An 18,701-nucleotide genomic window follows, 5' to 3' on the forward strand; every position below is an offset into this window, starting at 1 on the left:
AAAACAGTTACTCTCAAATCCGTGTCCATATTCCGTTCCAAACATCACAGCTGTCTACGCAGCCTCTGTTTTATCGGTCGGGTGTTTCCCATGTCTATTTGATGTTTCACTAGCCCAGTGCGGCCAATATCATTGTCTCCTTTGGAGAAAATGTCTTGAAACTCACACAGTAGCTTCTCAACTTCACCATGATAATGCGGTAATAGATTACTAACTGTCCGTTCAAGGAGGTCTTGGAGGTGCGACGGAACCTCCCCTTCATCTTCTGATGACACCTCCTGGAGGTGGCCTTCTTCTACGTCACATTCATCTACTTCTGTAAGCATACCAGCTGTCGTACCACAGCAGAGCACACACTTACTTGTCCCGGGATTAAACACCCTCAAACCCACTACATCTTGTCCGGCACGGACAAGTGTTCTAGCGAGCACTAATCCTCGTTCTGATAATTCACCTCCAGTGTCCGCTGGCTCAATCATGCCCAGCGCTACTTCTTTTCCGTTTGTCTTTACGCAGCCTGGCACTATTACTTCGTGTCCAGCTGGTACCGATGTAGTTTCCTAACTACTACTCGGAAACAGAATGAGGAACCATCTTGGTCCTTACATTTTATTTTCTCTCCATCAACACTAAGTACAAGTGAACGGAGGTTTAACTCTGCTTTGGCCGGCAACAGGAAATCCATGCCCAATATTGCAGGGACAGGAAGGTCGGCAAATATTGCACACACAACCAATTCGTATCTCCAGTTCCGCCTTGCCTAGTATGTTACCCATGAGGCTTCCATTTGCCTGTCGAACATTGATTTCATTTTTCTCAAATATCGGACGCTTGTCCTCCGGGATTTGATAATACACGGAACCCGAAATAAGTGTGTCTGTTGAACCCGTGTCAACCAAAAATTGAACATCAATCGTTTGTACTGAGCCTTTTACATAAAGGCCTTGTTTTGATACACAATCCTGCATCATGCGCTCTTTAACATACTTCGATGCTGGCTGAACTATCTCAGCATGGGGAAATTCCCCCTTTGACCCTCGGTTTTGTTTTGCGGTCTTCCCTCGGGGCCCAGGGTCGACCGGCGTTCGTTTCCCGCCTGCTTTCTTGAGGGACACTCTTTGGCAAAGTGACCTTTCCCCCCGCATCTGTAGCATATCAGCATTTCTACCTGCTGATTCCCCTTATTGTTCATCTCCCTTGTGGGAATCCCTGTCGCCCCCTTGTTAGAGTCGTGAAACTCCCTGAGTTGTGCAGCCACAACTCGTTTAATCTGGTTAGAAAGTTGATCTTCGTTCTTCTCACTCGCCCGGCAATGCTTTAATTTCTTTGGGTCTTCTCAAAGTGACTCCATCCTCTCGACGTTTTCTGTGGCCAGGGCGGCTCTAATTGCTTCATCGAGGGTTCTCGGTCTAGTTCTGAAAATTCCCTCTCTAATCGACTGACGCGCAATGGCATCAGTAAAATGGGCTCGCGCTAGGCGATCTCTGCCCTCTTCATCAAACTCTGGATAGGCAAGAACTACAAGTTCTCTAATCGCCTGACCGAGATCACGCAGGGACTCGTCTATCGCCTGCCTTCTTGACCTAAGCTCCATTAGGTAATTCTCGACCATCTGACCCGGCCCAAACTGGGCCTCGAGCAATCCTAGCAACTCCCTGTACTGGAGTGCCGGTTGCCCCTCATCTTTATTCTGATTTCCAAGCACCTTCAGTGCTATGCCTTTTAAACTCGCGGCCAAAAACACGGCCGCCTGATTATCGTTCCAACCATTAGCTATCCTACAAGCCTCAAAATGGCGACGATAATCCCTCCATGGAGTCTTACCCTCGAACCGGTGGGGTGTAATATTGGGACGTCCTCTGATCGCCCCGTTTGAACCCATAATGACTGGTTCATTAAACCCTTGTCCACCCCTTACCAAAGGCAATGGGCCTCCACCCATTTTTGTGGACTCGTCAAGAGTGGCGTTCTCTGACCACAGAGGACTGAGCCCTTGAGTCCTCTGCTTTGCACCCCCCGGAAGCGTCTTTCCGTGGTGCACCAACTGTTCACGTCCGGTACCCTCTGGTCCGGGAACAACAGGAGCCGACGTGTCATAAGACAACACGTTGCCCGGCGTCTGATGGGTGCCGGTACCTGCCCCACCAACACGCCCAAATAATATCTCCGGGTCTTCTTCATCCGGTTGTATAAACGTACCGAGCGAGGTTTCTATATCAGCCGCTCAGGACTTGCCAGCTTGCTGCCGTCTCCTTGATAACTCATCAAGGGAGCGTTGCAGTTCGGTTTCTTGCAGTTTTATCTGCTGCATAAGATTGCTCAATTCCACATCAGCCTTATCGGGCTCACCTGTAACTTCGGTGGCCACATCTTGTTGTGCCTCACCTCCCAAAGGAGGGGAAAGCAACACTATTCCATTACTTAGCCATAGTTTACTAGTACTTGCCGTAACCACAGCGACAATAGCGCCTCCAGCGGAGGTGCAATTGCAAACTGAACAAAGAAATAATTTACACCAAACAATAAATGATTGTTCTGCACAGATTTTATTTACGATACACACAACGCAATGCGAATCACACGCTAACAAATAACGCCTCCAGCTAGTGTACACTATAGCGAAGGTGCAATTTGGAGGTGTTAATCTTCGCAAACTCACGCTCACAAGAGTTGGTGAAATCACTTATTTTCTGTCCGATTTTTATGCCCATAAATATCCCACTTCTGACACCATTTGTGGCGGGAACGACAATTGGATCTGGCGGACGCACCAACCAGGTGATAGGAAATGAGGATAGGACCTCAATTAGGTGAGGGGAGGTGCAATTGCAAAGTCGTTTAAGTAGTGGTCAGGCGGCGCGGGGAGGCGCCAATAATTGCCACAATAATAATAGAGGGCGCTGTTTCTTGGTTACGTCAGTGATCACGTGTTTGTTTTTGCGCTAGGTTTATAGTGTTTTTTTATTCTTTCTCTCCTTACGAGCCAATACAAATAAGGCCTATAAATGCAACATATAAAAACCCTTGACTTAGCGCTCTGCCGTCACTCTTGCTCTCGGTTCGTCATGGAGAAGCATATCGATGCCTTTGTTGCCAAAATGAAGAGATTGTCCTCTGTTCGGACGCCGTCTGTCTCCCGTAAGCGGACGGCCGAAAACTATGCACTGTTCACCCCGGAGACACCTGAGATGAGTCGTTTTTCCTCTGTTCGGATGCCGTCTCTTTCCCGTAAGCGGATGGCCGAGAACTACCCTCTGTTTGCCCCGGAGACACCCAAGGCCTGGAAACGTCCGTTTGAATCGTCGTTGAGAAAATCTACCGAAAACAACCCACTGTTCATTCCGGAGACATCCAAGGCCTGGAAACGTCCGTTTGAATCGTCGGTGGGAAAATCTCCTTTCAAGAGTTTCGTAACCATCAAACATATCGACGCTGGTGCTGATATTCCTTTGTATTCGATATTGAGGAAAATCAAGGAGGAACTGAAGAACTGGCAGTACGAAGTGTATGTGCACGACCCCAAAGGCGGTGTTGTTTGTACGGTTCGAGGTGTACATCTTCATGTGATTGTGGTAGGGCCGGCAAAGTGGCGTGATGCTTATCGGGTGCGTCAGTTAAATTTTGGTATTATTCGTGCTTCTTGCGTGATGCGAGCCGCTAACATTCCTGCTTGGAAAGAGAACGACTTGTTGAAGAATCCTCCGGGTTGTCTTCTGTATTCTCATCTGCCTCGCGAAGATTCTGAAGTGGATTCTATCTTCCGGTCGGATCCAGTTCCGGGTAAGTTTGAGTTGTTTTACCCCTCTGTCCCAAGTGTTACTAGCCTGTGCAACAGGCGTATTTATTTTCTAGTGTACGACCTGTAAGGTCTATGAAAAAATAATAAGGTAGCCAATGGAATGGACCAACGCACCCTGTTATTGTAGCGCGTTGGGTCTCTGTCTTATTTTGGTTCCGAGTTGTATTCATAGGCATTACATGCCGTACACTCTAAACTACACGTTTGAATGGGGGCCGAGTTGACCAAACAACGCGATTAGTTCAGGCATTTCGGCCGCGTTGCGCGTTGGTTTTGTATTGCGGAGTATTCATTTTGTATGCTTTTGAGCTCGTTGGCTTCTTCACTCAATGGGTGATTCTGTGCGATTGGTCCTGAAGTATGCTCCGATGTTGCAGAGCCGATCTCCGTACCGACAATACCGTCGTCGGCATCGCCTGTCGTACCGGCGGCCGTGGCGGACTTAGCCTGTGCAACAGGCGTACCAATGAAACTACCTCCCTGTAAGGGAGCCAATACAACTGCGGCTTCATCGGAAACCAGCCATGCGATCGAGGAATCGGGCGAGGATCTTCTCGTCAAACTTCCGTCGGCGACCTTCGATCTCGTGAAGCAAGAGTGGTCAAGCGATGGCGATTCTACGGCCGGTTCGTCGGTGTCGTGCGGGAGGTCAGTCTCCGTCGTCGATCTGTGCGCGGAGGATTCCGATGATTTTGAATGCGGTCAGCCGTTTCCCGAAACCCCGCCGGTTTCTTCTCCCGCTTCGTCTATTCCGTCCGGTGATTCTCCCACACCCAGTGAAGCCGCTGATTTGTCTCGTTTCTTCCGCGGTCGTGGGGCGGAGTACTCCAATTCGTACAACGAGGCCAAGGAAGACGGTATGTCGTCCTCTACCGTATCTGACTTTTCTAGTAACTCTTCGATACCTGTTCGGGAGGGTAAGGAGGACGGTGGTCTGCCGTTGTCGGCGGTATCGGGTTCTTCGATCCCCGTGACTCCGAGGGATGCCGATATCTTCTCTGCAAGAGTGTTGTATTCTTGCCATCGGTACAATCGTCTGTTGAAGGAAGCGATGGAGATCAGGCTGATCACGAACTATGATCTTGATATTGGACCTGCTCTTCTTCCGTGTCCGTGATTAACTAATTGTGTCTACTTTCAGTGGTATTTGTATTATTGTTATTTAATGTTTATGCTTGTGGTCGTATAAAGTTGTTTGAAATTCTTATTATATGTTGTTAGCGTGTTGAGTTTATTTTACTGTTAACGTATCAACGAATTTTAGCTTCCCTGTTATTAACCTTTTGTTTAACGAGTACGGCCTATAAGGCCTATTAATAAAAAGTACCTCCTTACGAGCGAACACAACTATTAAGTTTAATTCTTTACCTCCCTGTAAGGGAGCCAATACAACAACGGTGGGTTTGTGGCATACGGCTGTGATGTGTGCATTGGCCACTGCCTTATGGGTGGTGTGTCTGTTGAACTGAGCCGTTCCGTCGCCGAACAGGCGTTCGAAAGAAACTACTGCCGTAGGTAGGGTGTGGTTGTGTGTTGGGAATGTATATACGGTGAATCTGAGCGTGCTCTGGTTCATTCTGTGTTTGGTTCTCGTGCCGCAAACATCTTTCCTGTACTAGTGCCGGTGTCAATAACCATGTCTCGTACCGATGTTTCAGGACCTGTAAGGTCTATTGAAATAGATGAGCCGGTCATTGATGGATCGGTTACCGGATCTCCGTCTTGCGAGGATCGCCCCTGGCGTACCGAGTTAGCCTCTGCAATTGGCGTATCGATGAAACTATCTCCCTGTGAGGTTGCTTCTACGGTGGAGACGGTTCGTCCGGCGATGGACGAAGATGAGCTTGTTTGGACGAAGAAGGGCGAGTGTAAGAGAGTCAAGGCCTCTACAGCCTTTCGGGGTTCGGCCGCGTGGATGAAGAGGAAGAAGACGTCTGAGTTTTACAGGAAGAAGTATGCGTATGTGGATGACGACATCGTGGAGGAGTTAGCCTGTGGAACAGGCGTACCAATGAAACTACCTCCCCGAGGCAGTACAACTATCAAGAAACCGAGGTCAAATTTCCCTAAGATTGTTCCTCTGGTGAAGAATGGGCGTCTGTACGTGGATGAAGAGGAAGACGCCGTGGAGCATGGTACGGTTGAGACGCGTCCTGCGGAGGAGGAGAACGATACGGTGGAGACTCGTCCTGCGGAGGAAGAAAACGATGTTGAGTTCTTATTGGTATTGATGAAGAAGTGGAGTCCGGTATCGTCGAATGAATTTATGATGTCTGTGTTCGTCAATGAGACGTCGGAGGTTAAAGCTCGTGTGAAGAAGATGTATTTTGCCTCCAGTTGGCGGGCTAGATTTGCTAAAGCTAAGTCGTTCCTCAGTATTGTGAATTAGCTGTATTAATGTTTTACCTATTAGCCACTGGCGTACCTACAAAAAATACCAATATAACTATGGACAAAAATACCACGGTAGAGGCCCACTAGCTTGTCCCGTAAGAACACTAGGCCTATACAAAATACTATCTTCTTAAGAGTCACCGTCCTTCGCATTGTGAAGATACTAGAGTTGGGCCAACGCAGTTGTTTATCTGCGTCGCAGTACTTAGTTCGGACATCTGTCTATATCGCGTTGGCGTGGTGGTGCCCCTGCGTGGGTTTTCTTCATTCAATGGGTTTTTTCCTTTAACATTTCTTCAATGATTTTCCTAGTGTACGGCCTGTAAGGTCTATAAATACAAGTTGATTAAAAACTGGCTGTGATGTGTTACATTGGCTACTGCCTTATGGGTGGTGTGCTGGTGAGAACTGAGCCTTGTGTTATTGTCTGTGGTGTAGTTTTCTAGTGTTTTTTTTTCTTTCTCTCCTTACGAGCCAATACAAATAAGGGCTATAAATGAAAACTTGGAAATTTGAGCGGCTTGGCGGAGAATTCTTGGATTTTTGGTTTCTGAAGTAACAGCTTGCAAGGCCATGATAGCACGAGGAAGGACGACTATCCTGGGTAATCTGGGGCGGGTGTGAGAAGCTGAGGGATTACACATCCTGAGGGATTACTCAACCTGACGTACCAGACGGAACCTGAGGTTTAAAGTTCTTTTTTCAAGAGATCCGGAAGTCCACGAACCTGATTTAGCTAGGGCACCAACCTGAGATTTGCTATGGTTGGTGGTTTGGATGCCTCCCCTTTTTACAGTTTTTGTGGGCGTTCCCAACGCGATAAGTTCGGGCATTTCGGCGCGTTGCGCGTTGGTTTTTTTTTTACCATAGCGGAGTATACATTTTGTACGTTAATCGAGCGCGTTGGTGTCTCATAGCGGAGTATACCTTTGTGTGCTTTTAGGATCGCGTCGGGTTTTCCACTCAATGGGTTTTTGTAGCCTACTCTATCATTTTTTCAGTCTATGGTCTGTAAGGAATGTATGGAAATTTGAAATTTAGTCTGGTTCCTCAACGTGTGTCAGTGCAATCCCTATAGAGCTGCCTTTGTGGGAGGGTCCTCTCCAGGCGCTGTGCGCGTCGGCGCGTGGGACCCCCCGCGTTGCACGAGACACGTTGATGGGTAATAATTATAAATGTATACTCCCGGTATTTCGTAGGGTATGTAGGTTTTTAGGGCCTGTAGGTGTGGTAGGTTGTTGTTTTTGTATATTAGGATTTTAGGGCCTGTAGGTATGGTAGGTTGTTGGTCTTTTTTATATTAGGATTTTAAGGCCTGTAGGTATGGTAGGTTGTTGGGTTTTTTTATATTAGGATTTTAGGGCCTGTAGGTATGGTAGGTTGTTGTTTGTTTATATTAGGATTTTAGGGCCTGTAGGTATGGTAGGTTGTTGTTTCGTAGGGTTTGTATATTAGGATTTGCACGTTTTACGTGGGGAGCGGCTGTGGATGCTTGTGTTTTTGGAGTTGCTTGGTGTATATATGGTTATGGTCTTGGATCCGTATTGGTTCAGTGTTAGTGGAGTTTACAGTGTAGTTTGGCCTGTTATACTATAAGGCATACTGTCTACTAGCCTGTTTAACAGGCGTACCAACAAAAAGACGTATACATTTATAATTATTACCCATCAACGTGTCTCGTGCAAGAATCTGATATGAAGGTCTGTTTATGACGTCACAAGTGTACAAGTACGGACTTGATTGACCCTAAGGACTCGCGACTTCCGGATCCCTTTTTCTTACACTCTTTGAACCCCAGGTTCTGTCTGGTACGTCAGGTGATTTTAATTCTTTACCAGCTTACGAGCCAATAGAACTACGGTTGATCGTTCCCGGAACTCTTACTGGTATTCCTTACTTTTACCGTAACCCTAACCCTAAACCTAACCCTAACCCAAATCCTACCTATACCCGTGATCTTAAGTGTAACCCCTAACCTTGTTCCTACCGTTAACCGTAACCCTAACCTTAACTTGAAACCCTAACCCTAATGCTATCCCTAACCCTAATCCTAACCCTATCCGTGATCTTAAGTGTAACCCCTAACCTTGTTCCTAACGTTAGCCGTAACCCTAACCCTAACTCGAAACTGTAACCCTAATGCTATCCCTAACCCTAACCCTAACCCTAACCCGAAACGCTAACCTTAACTCGAAACCCTAACCCTAACCCTAACCGTTACCTTAACCTTAACCCTGAACCGTAACCCTAACGGTAACCCTAGAAGCCCTTATCCTAGATGCTGTATTGGTAATCGCAACGCTCTGTGTTATTGTTGCGCGTTGGTCTATTATTTTTTTGTCGAACACCGCCGACGCACTTTTTATTTTATCTTTGTATTAACCGCGTCGGATGGTCGACTCGACCCCTATTAAAACGTGTAGTTTAGAGTGTACGGCATGTAATGCCTAGGAATACAACTCGTGACAATTTTTTTTTAGCGTACGGCCTGTAAGGCCTATAAATACAATCTATAAATAGAATGGACCAACACACCCTGTTATCGAAGCGCGTTGGACCAACGTGAAAACTTCGCAAATATCAGCGCGTTGCGCTCAATGGTTTTTTGTACTCCAATTGAGGGCGCTACAACATTTAAATACATGCTTTAATTTTAAAACTTAGCCTGTGCTACTTGCGTACCAATGCAACTAATGGCCTGTAAGGAAGAAAGTAATAAAAAATTGGTTGATCAAGAGGGGGCGGTGTTTTGGTCACGTGTTTGTTCTTGCGCTTGCGTGGTTGTACCCAGTGCTATATTAATCAAGACTGAGCGCTCTGCCGTCATTCTTGCTCTCGGTTCGTCATGGAGAAACGTATCGATGGGTTTGTTGCCAAAATGAAGAGATTGTCGTCTCTTGGTACGCCGTCTGTTTCCCGTGAGGGAAGAGTCTCATATCCTAACCGGACGGTCCCCTCTGTCTTCACCCGGGAGACACCGAAGATGCGGAGTTTTTCTTCTGTTCGGCTGCCGTCTGTCTCCCGTAAGCGAAGAGTGGAGAACTACTCTCTGTTTGCCCCGGAGACACACAAGGCGTGGAAACGTCCGTTTGAATCTTCGTTGAGAAAATGTCCAATCAAGAAGTTCGTAACTATCAAACATGTTGAACCTGGTGCTGATATTCCTCTATTTACGATTTTGAGCAAAGTGAAGGAGGGACTGGATGCCTGGCAGTACGAAGTGTATGTGCACGAGGGCAACGGCGGTGTTGCTTGTACGGTTCGCGGTTTACATGTTCATCTCGTCGTGGTAGCGTCGCCAGGTGTCGTACCCGTTGGGATCATGCTCCGCGAATCCGTGAATTATGCAAGAGTATCGGGTTGGCGTGTTGTCGGATGCGAGCTTTTAACATACCTCCTTGGAAAGAGGACGGTTTCAAGAATCCTCCGGGTTGTCTCATCTGCCTCGCGAGGACTCCGAGGTTGATTCCATCTTTCGGCCGGATCCAGTTCCGGGTAAGTTGCCGTTTTTGTTTATCTCCTTGCGAGCCAATATAAGTTTTAATTCTTTACCTCCCTGTAAGGTCTATGAAAAAAAATATGGTGGTAGAATGTAAATCTGTTAATCTAATGGGCCAACGCACCCTGTTTTTGGAGCGCGTTGGGTCTCTGTCTTATTTTGGTCGCGAGTTTTTTGTACATGTTTGAATGGGGACCGAGTTGACCAAACAACGTGATTACTTCGGGCATTTCGGCCGCGTTGCGCGTTGGTCTCCCATAGCGGAGTATTCATTTTGTATGGTTTTGAGCGCGTGGGTTTCTTCACTCAGATTTATAGTGTACGGGCTGTAAGCCCTATGAATGAATAATTGTACTCTAACGTTTTTATCGTTTTTTCAGGTATTTCTGATGAGTCTTCCCTTGTGGCTGCTGGTTCTCGTGCCGATGAAGTACCAACATGCTCCGATGTTGCAGAGCCGATTTCCGTACCGACAATTCCGTCGTCCGCATCGCCTGTCGTACCGGAGGCCGTGGCGGTCGTGCCGCTACCGGACTTAGCCTGTGCAACAGGCGTACCAATGAAACTACCTCCCTGTAAAGGAGCCAATACAACTTCGGCTTCACCGGAAACCAGCCCTGCGATCGAGGAATCGGTCGAGGATCTTCCCCTGGGACTTCCGTCGGCGACTTTCGATCTCCTGAAGCAAGAGTGGTCGAGCGATAGCGATTCTACGGCCGGTTCGTCCGTACGGTGTGAGAGGTCAGTTTCGGTCGTCGATGCTTCATCGGACGACTCGGATGATTTCGAATGCGGTCAGCCGTTTCCTGAAACCCCGCCTGTTTCTTCTACCGCTTCTTCTATCCCGTCTGGTGATTCTCCCACACCCAGTGAAGCCGCTGATCTGTCTCGTTTCTTCCGCGGTCGTGGGGCGGAGTACAGCAATTCGTACAACGAGGCCAAGGAAGACGGTCTGTCGTCCTCTACCGTATCAGACTTTTCTACCTCGTCTTCGATCCAAGAAGAAGAGTGTTCCCGTTCGATCGCCGTTACTCCGAGGGATGCTGATATCTTCTCTGCTAGGGTGTTGTATTCTTGCCATCGATATAATGCTCTGTTGAAGGAAGCGATGGAGATCGGGCTGATCACCAACTACGATCTTGACATTGGGCCTGCTGTTCTTCCGTGTTTGTTATCTTAACTCTAGTTTGTGTTTGTACGCCTGTGTAAGAGGCTACTAATGAAATTACGGTCTGTATCGTTCTTGTCAAATTGTAAATATGTTAATTGTTGTTTGTAATTGTTATTTGAATAAAAATGTATTCTTACGCCTGTATAATTCGTCACCGACACCACAAAGTAACACTTTACCGTGTTAAAGCATATTTTTGTCGATTTTCAGATGTTTGGACTTTTAAACATTATTCATCAAGGCCTACCATTGCACGAAGTTTCAAAGCTTCAAGAGCTTTACTTTAATAATTATTACGAATAATTACGATTGCTACTTTTTACTGGTATGTAGATGGGTGTTACTTCGTGGTGTCGGTGACGAATTGTTTACCAATGAAACTTCGGTCTGTAAGGCCTTTACAACAAATAATGTAGCCACTTGCTTTCCAGGAGTCGCGAGAAGTGATGTAGCGCCCTCAAGCGTTCGCTAAAAACGCGCCTGTTTTCTTGCCATCGCCATTGTTCACGAAGTTTGTTTGTCGATAAAAGTTTTGTTCGACAAACTTATCCAGAATCATCTTGCTGTAAAGTCGCTTTTTGAGCGAATCATCAACCTATTGTGTGCCTCAAGAATCCGTTATTTCTGCTCAGCATACTGTTGGCTCTCAGTTCTCAGGTTCTCAGTGAGAACTTCTTAGTCTCTCGTTGAGAAAACTGAAGGGACGACCTCACCTGATTGACGTTTGCCAGATCTGAACTTCACCTGGTAAAGGAAACTACTACAGTAGGCCAGTGGTCATCAGAGGTGCTCCGTAAAACTACTGGAGTGAGCCTACTCAAGGAGACCAACGACTTCGTCTGCCTTGCAGTACCGGGCTAGTTTACTGACTTCGTTGGAGTCACCGGTTCAGTCAAGTCGGTTGACTGGACGTCACTGTTTTGGAACTGAAAGCTCCAAGAGTAACCTTGACTTTCTTGCCGGCCGGCCATCTACTGTGCGCATCATTGGGCCCATTTTTGTGTGTATCACTTGAGCATCGTGGATCCATATCCTTTTAATTAAACATTGATTGTATTTTGATTGAATTGTTTGGCCAAACGAAATTGTTGTTACACAATAAAAGCTGATTGGAAATTAATTTATTGTTATTCTCCTGTGTCCTTCCCTAAACGGTTACATATTTGGCGATCTTGCCAGGACACATTTATTTAGGGTTGGATTTATAAAAAAAAAATAACCTTGTTTGTTGTACAACTGCCTGTAAAATTGTAAATTTTAGAAGGTGATTGTTCACATGTATTGAGAGCCAACAGTTAAAAATTCTTTTTTTTTGGTTTTTCCCCATTTTGAATTTGAGCATTTTTTTCTAGCTTCATATCTCATCCATATAGTTAAATTCTAAAACCAAGTGAACGATGGCAAGCGAAGCTCCTTCGCAGGTTGAGATAACTGATTGGTGTAAGAAGGAAGATATCCGCCCGAGCCATGCCCTCCTCCTGAAAGCAGATGGCATTCTCACTGACACAACCGAAGACATCCTGATCGCTCTCGCTAAAACCGTACAGCACATCATGAGTGTCTCGCGGAGGGAGAAAAATGTTGCTACCCAGCTGCTCTGTGAGTTTGAGAAAGAGTCATCGGATGTCGTACTGCCCTCCTCAGGCGAGGTTTCACTGAAGCTTGGTGGCCGACATGTCCAGCTTAACATTAACCGGTTGGGAGTGGTAGTTAAGAATCGGGTGAGGATTCAGGATCTTGTCGAGAAAGGCTTGATGCCGACAACTCAAGAGAAGAAGAATGCGAACCAGTTGGGGGAGGCGTTGGCACGTTGCACACTCAACAGCAGCAGAAAACTTAGGCCATTCTCTGGAAGCAAAACACCAGCCAAAGATGAAGATGTCTTTGACACCTGGATTGAGCTGGCGAAGGGTCAACTGGATGAGGAGGAGAATGATCAGGAAAAGAGGAAGCGAATTAGGGAAGCTCTTCGCCCTCCAGCGGCGAACATAATTTCTGATCTTCGACGAGACCAACAAGCTGCAACTTCTGAAGATTACTTGGGTGCTCTTGAGTTGGCTTTTGGAGGTACAGAATCTGCAACCGAGTTGCATGTACTATTTCATTCATCCCATCAGAAGCAAGGGGAGACACCGTCAGAGTACTTGACTCGTCTTCAGGATATTCTTCGCAGATTGATCAGGAAGGGTAGAGTGGAGAAAGAGAAGAAAGATGGCTTGCTGCTCTCTCAGTTCATCAAGGGTATTCTTTATGATGAGATGCTTTTGGTTAACTTGCAGTTGAAGGAAAAAGTGTCACAACCCCCCACCTACCTTCAACTCCTCCGAATGGTGAGACGTGAGGAGGCTGAGCAGATGGTAAAAATGTCTCATCGTAGTGTCGATGCTCCTAAAAAGGAGGCCAAAACATTCCATCAATCTGCAGGTAGCAAGGAAGTTGGGGAGAAAAGGAAGACTCCTACAAACAGCCGACCCAACTTTTGTTACAAGTGTGGCTTAGAAGGGCATTACAAAGGGAAATGCCCCAATGAGCCTGATGTCGAGAAGGTTAACAGTGCATTGATCAAGTTCATCCATCAGGGAAACGGGACAGGGCATCTGAGGGGGGCCGCCCAGAAGCCCAAAGAATAAGGCCCAATTCCAGTTGTACAATTGGCACAGATATTCCTGCTGGTTTAATTGGAGAGCAGCTGATCGTGAAAGGCTATGTTGATGGAAAGATAGCCCATTGCTTGTTAGATACAGGGTCACAAGTGACTCTCATATGTAACAGTTTCTTACAGCAACTGCGGAGGACCCATGTATCCAATGAGTGATTTGGTTTTGTGGCATGGTGGAAGTGGCACAATGCCATATCTTGGGTGGACCCAAGTTGAAATTGGGCTTGATGTCGGGTTCTCTGGCACAAATGAGTCTTTCCTGACACTGGCATTGGTGGTGCCAGATGGCAGAGATTCAGATAGGCACCAGTTGGTTGTTGGTACAAATTCTGGTGTACTGCGGAATTGTTACCAGGCTGTGTTTGGTGGAGACTTCCGAAGAGTAGACACGACTGGACAAATGGATGTACACCCAACCTGTGCCAAGATTTACAGAGACCTCGAACTCTCCAAAAGGGTTCGATCTGATGGACGCATTGGAGTCATAAAGTTTCACTCTCGGGGTACACTTACAATTCCTGCCAATTCAATGAAGACTGTAGCTGGCACACTTCGTAACAGAGTTGGAGGACAAACTACTGTACTGATTGATGCTGCTGTGCCACGCAAGTTGCCTGGTGGTTTGGACGTAGCGTGTTCCCTGGTAAAAGTTGGTGCTGGATTCAATAGAGTCAGCGTATGTCTGTTGAATTCAACAGGAAAAAGTGTACAGCTGCCGAACAAGTGTGTTCTGGCAGGGGCATTCATACCTGCCTGGACAAGTGAATCTGTCTGCAGCAAGGGTGCAAATAGTGGCAAAATTTCTGCAAGTCCATCAGACTCGTCAAATTCACACCGAAATGATCGACCGACGACAAGGACAGAGTTTGCTAACTTACCTTTCAAGTGGGGTCCCATCAGTGAAGAGTGGCGTGATAGAATTCTAGGACTTGCCCATCAGAGGTCAGAGATCTTTTCCAAGCACGAGTGGGATGTTGGTCTCACTGATGGAATTCAACATGAAATCCGACTAAGTGACGAGCAGCCTTTCCGCGAGAGATCTCGGCGTGTGTCCCCGGCTGACTTGAAGGATCTTAGGGATCACTTGCAGCGACTGTTGGATATTGGAGTGATCACTGAATCCAAAAGTCAGTATGCATCTCCAATTGTCATCGTCCGTAAAAAGAATGGCCAGATGAGACTCTGTGTAGATTACAGGACTTTGAACTCCCGTACCTTGCCCGATCAGTATGCAGTTCCCGTTATTCAAGATGCTCTTGACTGTCTACATGGATGTAAATGGTTTTCAGTGCTAGACCTGAAATCAGGTTATTACCAGATTCCAATGAAGCCTCAAGACAAGGAAAAGACGGCATTTGTGTGTCCAGCTGTTTTTTTCCAGTTCGAGAGAATGCCCCAAGGCATTAAGGAAGCACCAGCAACATTCCAACGACTGATGGAACAGTGTATGTCAGGTCTTAATTTTGATGAAGTCCTGGTGTACATGGATGATATCATAGTATTCGCTCCAACCCTGGAAGAGATGGAGAAGCGGCTGGGTAGGAACTTTGATCGTCTCGCTCAGTATGGCTTAAAGGTGGCACCGGAAAAGTGTCAGCTGTGCTGCACCTCAGTAAAATATCTTGGCCATGTGGTTTCAAGGGAGGGTGTCGAAACTGATCCTGCAAAGGTGGAGGCGATCAGATCCTGGCCACGTCCAGAAAACGTCAGACAGCTGCGCTCTTTCTTGGGGTTTTGTGGCTACTATCGCCGATTTATAGAGGGTTTTTCCAAAATTGCTAAACCTCTCCATCAGCTCACTGCAGGTTTCCATCGGCACGATCCTTCAGCAAAGTCTGCGGGCAGGACACACATGGATGGACGGGTGTCATTCGGTCAGTTGTGGATGGCAGAGTGTGACAGTGCGTTCAGCATTCTCAAGGACAGAATGTGTGCTGCTCCTGTATTAGCCTTTGCGGATGTAACACAGCCATTTGTGTTACACATAGATGCCTCCCGTGATGGTCTTGGAGCAGTCTTGTGTCAGGAGTCATCAGGGAAACTGCGCCCAGTAGCTTATGCTAGCCGAGGGTTGACCCGCACTGAAAGAAACTACCCCGCACATAAGTTAGAGTTTTTGGCCCTCAAGTGGTCCGTCACCGAAAAGTTTAAGGACTATTTGTACACAGCAAAAGGGACGAAGGTGTATACAGACAACAACCCCCTTATACTTACATACTCACCACAGCAAAACTCGATGCTACGGGCCACCGCTGGCTAGCTGCCCTCACCGTGTTTGACTTCACATTGCACTACAAGCCTGGACCAAGCAACAAAGATGTTGATGCATTGTCTCGAAGGCCTCACTGCCAAAACTTGGATGTTGTCGATCAGAAGGAAAAGATCCACATCCTGGAAGCTCGATTGAAGGGTGAAAGTGGCGAGACTGAAAAGCACTGTGATGTTGAAGTCATCCATGCTATTTCTGCCAGCCTCTTGCCAAGCTCTGCAGGCAGTGAAGTTGATGAAACCCCAACCTATCCTTTAGTGCATTCCTTGGCTCTGGGTACTGAGGCTATTCCTGCATTGTATTCTACGCCAGATGGGAGTGGATCTGGTGAACCAGTCGAATGGAAGAAAGAACAAGCTGGCGACGATACATTCAAAAGAATCCTTCCAGCAGTCATAGATGGCAAGAAACCCAAAGTTGTGGCTGATATGACTCCCCAAGAGAGGATGATGGTAGCCCAGTTTGACAAGCTGGTTTTGAGAGAGGGAATTCTGTATCGTCGGGTCATCAGTCCAGCTGGCGAGGAGACGTTTCAGTTGGTGTTGCCTAAGAAGTTCAGAGAACAGGCAATGAAGGGACTTCATGATGACCTGGGTCACATGGGAGTAGAGAGGGTGGTTGCTTTGGCTAGACAGCGGTTTTACTGGCCCAAGATGACTTCGTAGATAGAGGATTGGGTTTCTCATTGCCTTAGGTGTGTCTCCCGGAAAACAACGCAAAAGGTCGCTGCGCCCTTGGTGAATATATCAACCAGTTCTCCTCTTGAGTTGGTGTGCATGGACTTTTTAAAGTTGGAACCTGATAGGAGTGGATACCAGTATATCTTAGTCATAACCGATCATTTCTCAAGATATGCACAAGCTGTGCCAACCAGGGATAAATCATCCAGAACTGTTGCTAGGGTGTTGTGGGAACGTTATTTCCTGCACTATGGGCTCCCAAAACGCCTTCATTCAGACCAGGGGCGAGAGTTTGACAACAAGCTTATAAAGGAGCTTGCGTTTCTTCTGGGGGTGTCTAAATCCAGGACAACTCCGTATCACCCACAGGGCGATCCACAGCCCGAGCGATTTAATCGCACACTGCTCAACATGTTGGGTACTTTGCCTGTCGACAAGAAGCATACTTGGAGCAAGTTTGTAGCACCCCTGGTTCACGCATACAATTCCACAAGAAATGATAGCACAGGGTTTCCCCCTATCACATCATGTTTGGAAGGGAAGCTCGACTTCCCATTGATGTGTGTTTTGGCACAGCTCCAGATGGCGTGTCCCACAAAGAGCACACAAAGTATGTCCAAAATCTCCGACGTAACCTGGAGAGTGCTTATCGACGTGCGTCAGAGGAATCTGCTAAATCAGCAGCTGCCAACAAGCAACGTTATGATGTGAAAGTGCGAGGGAGTGAGTTGCAGACTGGTGACAGGGTACTCGTCAGGAATGTAGGTTTCAAAGGCCCTCATAAGATTGCAGACAAATGGAATCAAGACGTGCATGTTGTTGTTGGCCGCCCAGATGATAATATGCCGGTGTACAGGGTCAAGTCTGAGTCTCGACCTGGTATTTTGAGAACACTGCATAGGAACATGGTCTTACCAATTGGTGGTATTGCTCCTGAAGTAAGCCCCAAGGTTACAGCCTCTAAGGTTCCAAAACCTGTTGCCCAGAAACTGCGGACGTCAAACTTAAAACCTTCACCAGTACCAGCTCCAGTCCAGAGTGAGGAGGAACATGACGCTACTGACCCTGATGAAGATCAGGAAGTAGTTCTCATTTGGCCTAAAGTTGGAAATCCAAATGAGGTTACTGATCAGCCGGACCCTGTTGAGGAGACACGGGTGGACCTGAGTGAAAGTCAAGAAACCAGTATGAAACCAGGCTGTGAAAAGATGGATCCGGTCAGACTGAGAGTGGATGCTGATGTATTTGTTCCTGCAACTGTTCCACTTACTCCATCAATGAGTTCAGTGCAGCAGGATACAAGTACCTCCACAGCCCTGAAAGTAACTGATCAGTTGAGAGAGACGACGACTTGCGACACAGGTGTGACAGAGACTCTCACTGAAGAGGGTATTACCTCTTGTTCAGAAGTACCCACACCTATTAGCCAGTCCACATGTTCTGACAATATCCCCAAAGTTACTTTAAAAGCAGCCGGGGCTGTAGATGTATCAAGTTCTGATGAGGAGAAAAGCTTCGGAGAAGTGGGACTTCAAATCAAAACTACTGTAGAGGTTGAGCATGATGGCGGTGGGGTACATTCAGACAAAACCGACGACCTTGGAGATGGAACTGGGATGATTATTGATGATGGTAGCCCCAACAGCTCAGTGGTTGAAGCTCCTTGCCGTGAGTCTTCTTTTCTTGATTCAGTAGCTGAGTCCGAGTCTGAGGAGGGCAGTATCAGTGATCCACATCCCGCAGATTCTGAAGAGGATGAAGGGTCCTTGCAGAGTCGCCCTTCACGTCCCTCTAGGAATAGGCAACCACCAAAGCGATACACTTATGATGTGTTGGGTCAACCTACTTGTAGAGCAGTACAGGCTAACGCGCAGAGTAGTTGGATTCCGGAGTTCTGTAGATCATTTCTCTCTACAGACAGACATGTTATCGGGACGATACAACATGTTTAGAAAGGGGGGAGTGTAGCCACTTGCTTTCCAGGAGTGGCGAGAAGTGATGTAGCGCCCTCAAGCGTTCGCTAAAAACGCGCCTGTTTTCTTGCCATCGCCATTGTTCACGAAGTTTGTTTGTCGATAAAAGTTTTGTTCGACAAACTTATCCAGAATCATCTTGCTGTAAAGTCGCTTTTTGAGCGAATCATCAACCTATTGTGTGCCTCAAGAATCCGTTATTTCTGCTCAGCATACTGTTGGCTCTCAGTTCTCAGGTTCTCAGTGAGAACTTCTTA

The 18,701-nt window shown here is 47.0% G+C and overlaps 1 protein-coding gene across 1 annotated transcript; it reads left to right on the plus strand.

Moving 5' to 3' along the window:
• The first annotated feature begins 12,260 nt into the window (after positions 1-12,260).
• LOC119733902 (paraneoplastic antigen Ma2-like) lies at positions 12,261-13,493 on the plus strand. The gene has a single exon (XM_038207265.1). The coding sequence runs from the start codon at positions 12,261-12,263 to the stop codon at positions 13,491-13,493; it is 1,233 nt and encodes a 410-aa protein (XP_038063193.1).
• The last annotated feature ends 5,208 nt before the right edge of the window (positions 13,494-18,701 follow it).

The sequence above is a fragment of the Patiria miniata genome, unplaced genomic scaffold, assembly GCF_015706575.1.
Source record: "Patiria miniata isolate m_02_andy unplaced genomic scaffold, ASM1570657v1 HiC_scaffold_26, whole genome shotgun sequence".
Classification (NCBI taxonomy): Eukaryota; Metazoa; Echinodermata; class Asteroidea; order Valvatida; family Asterinidae; genus Patiria; species Patiria miniata.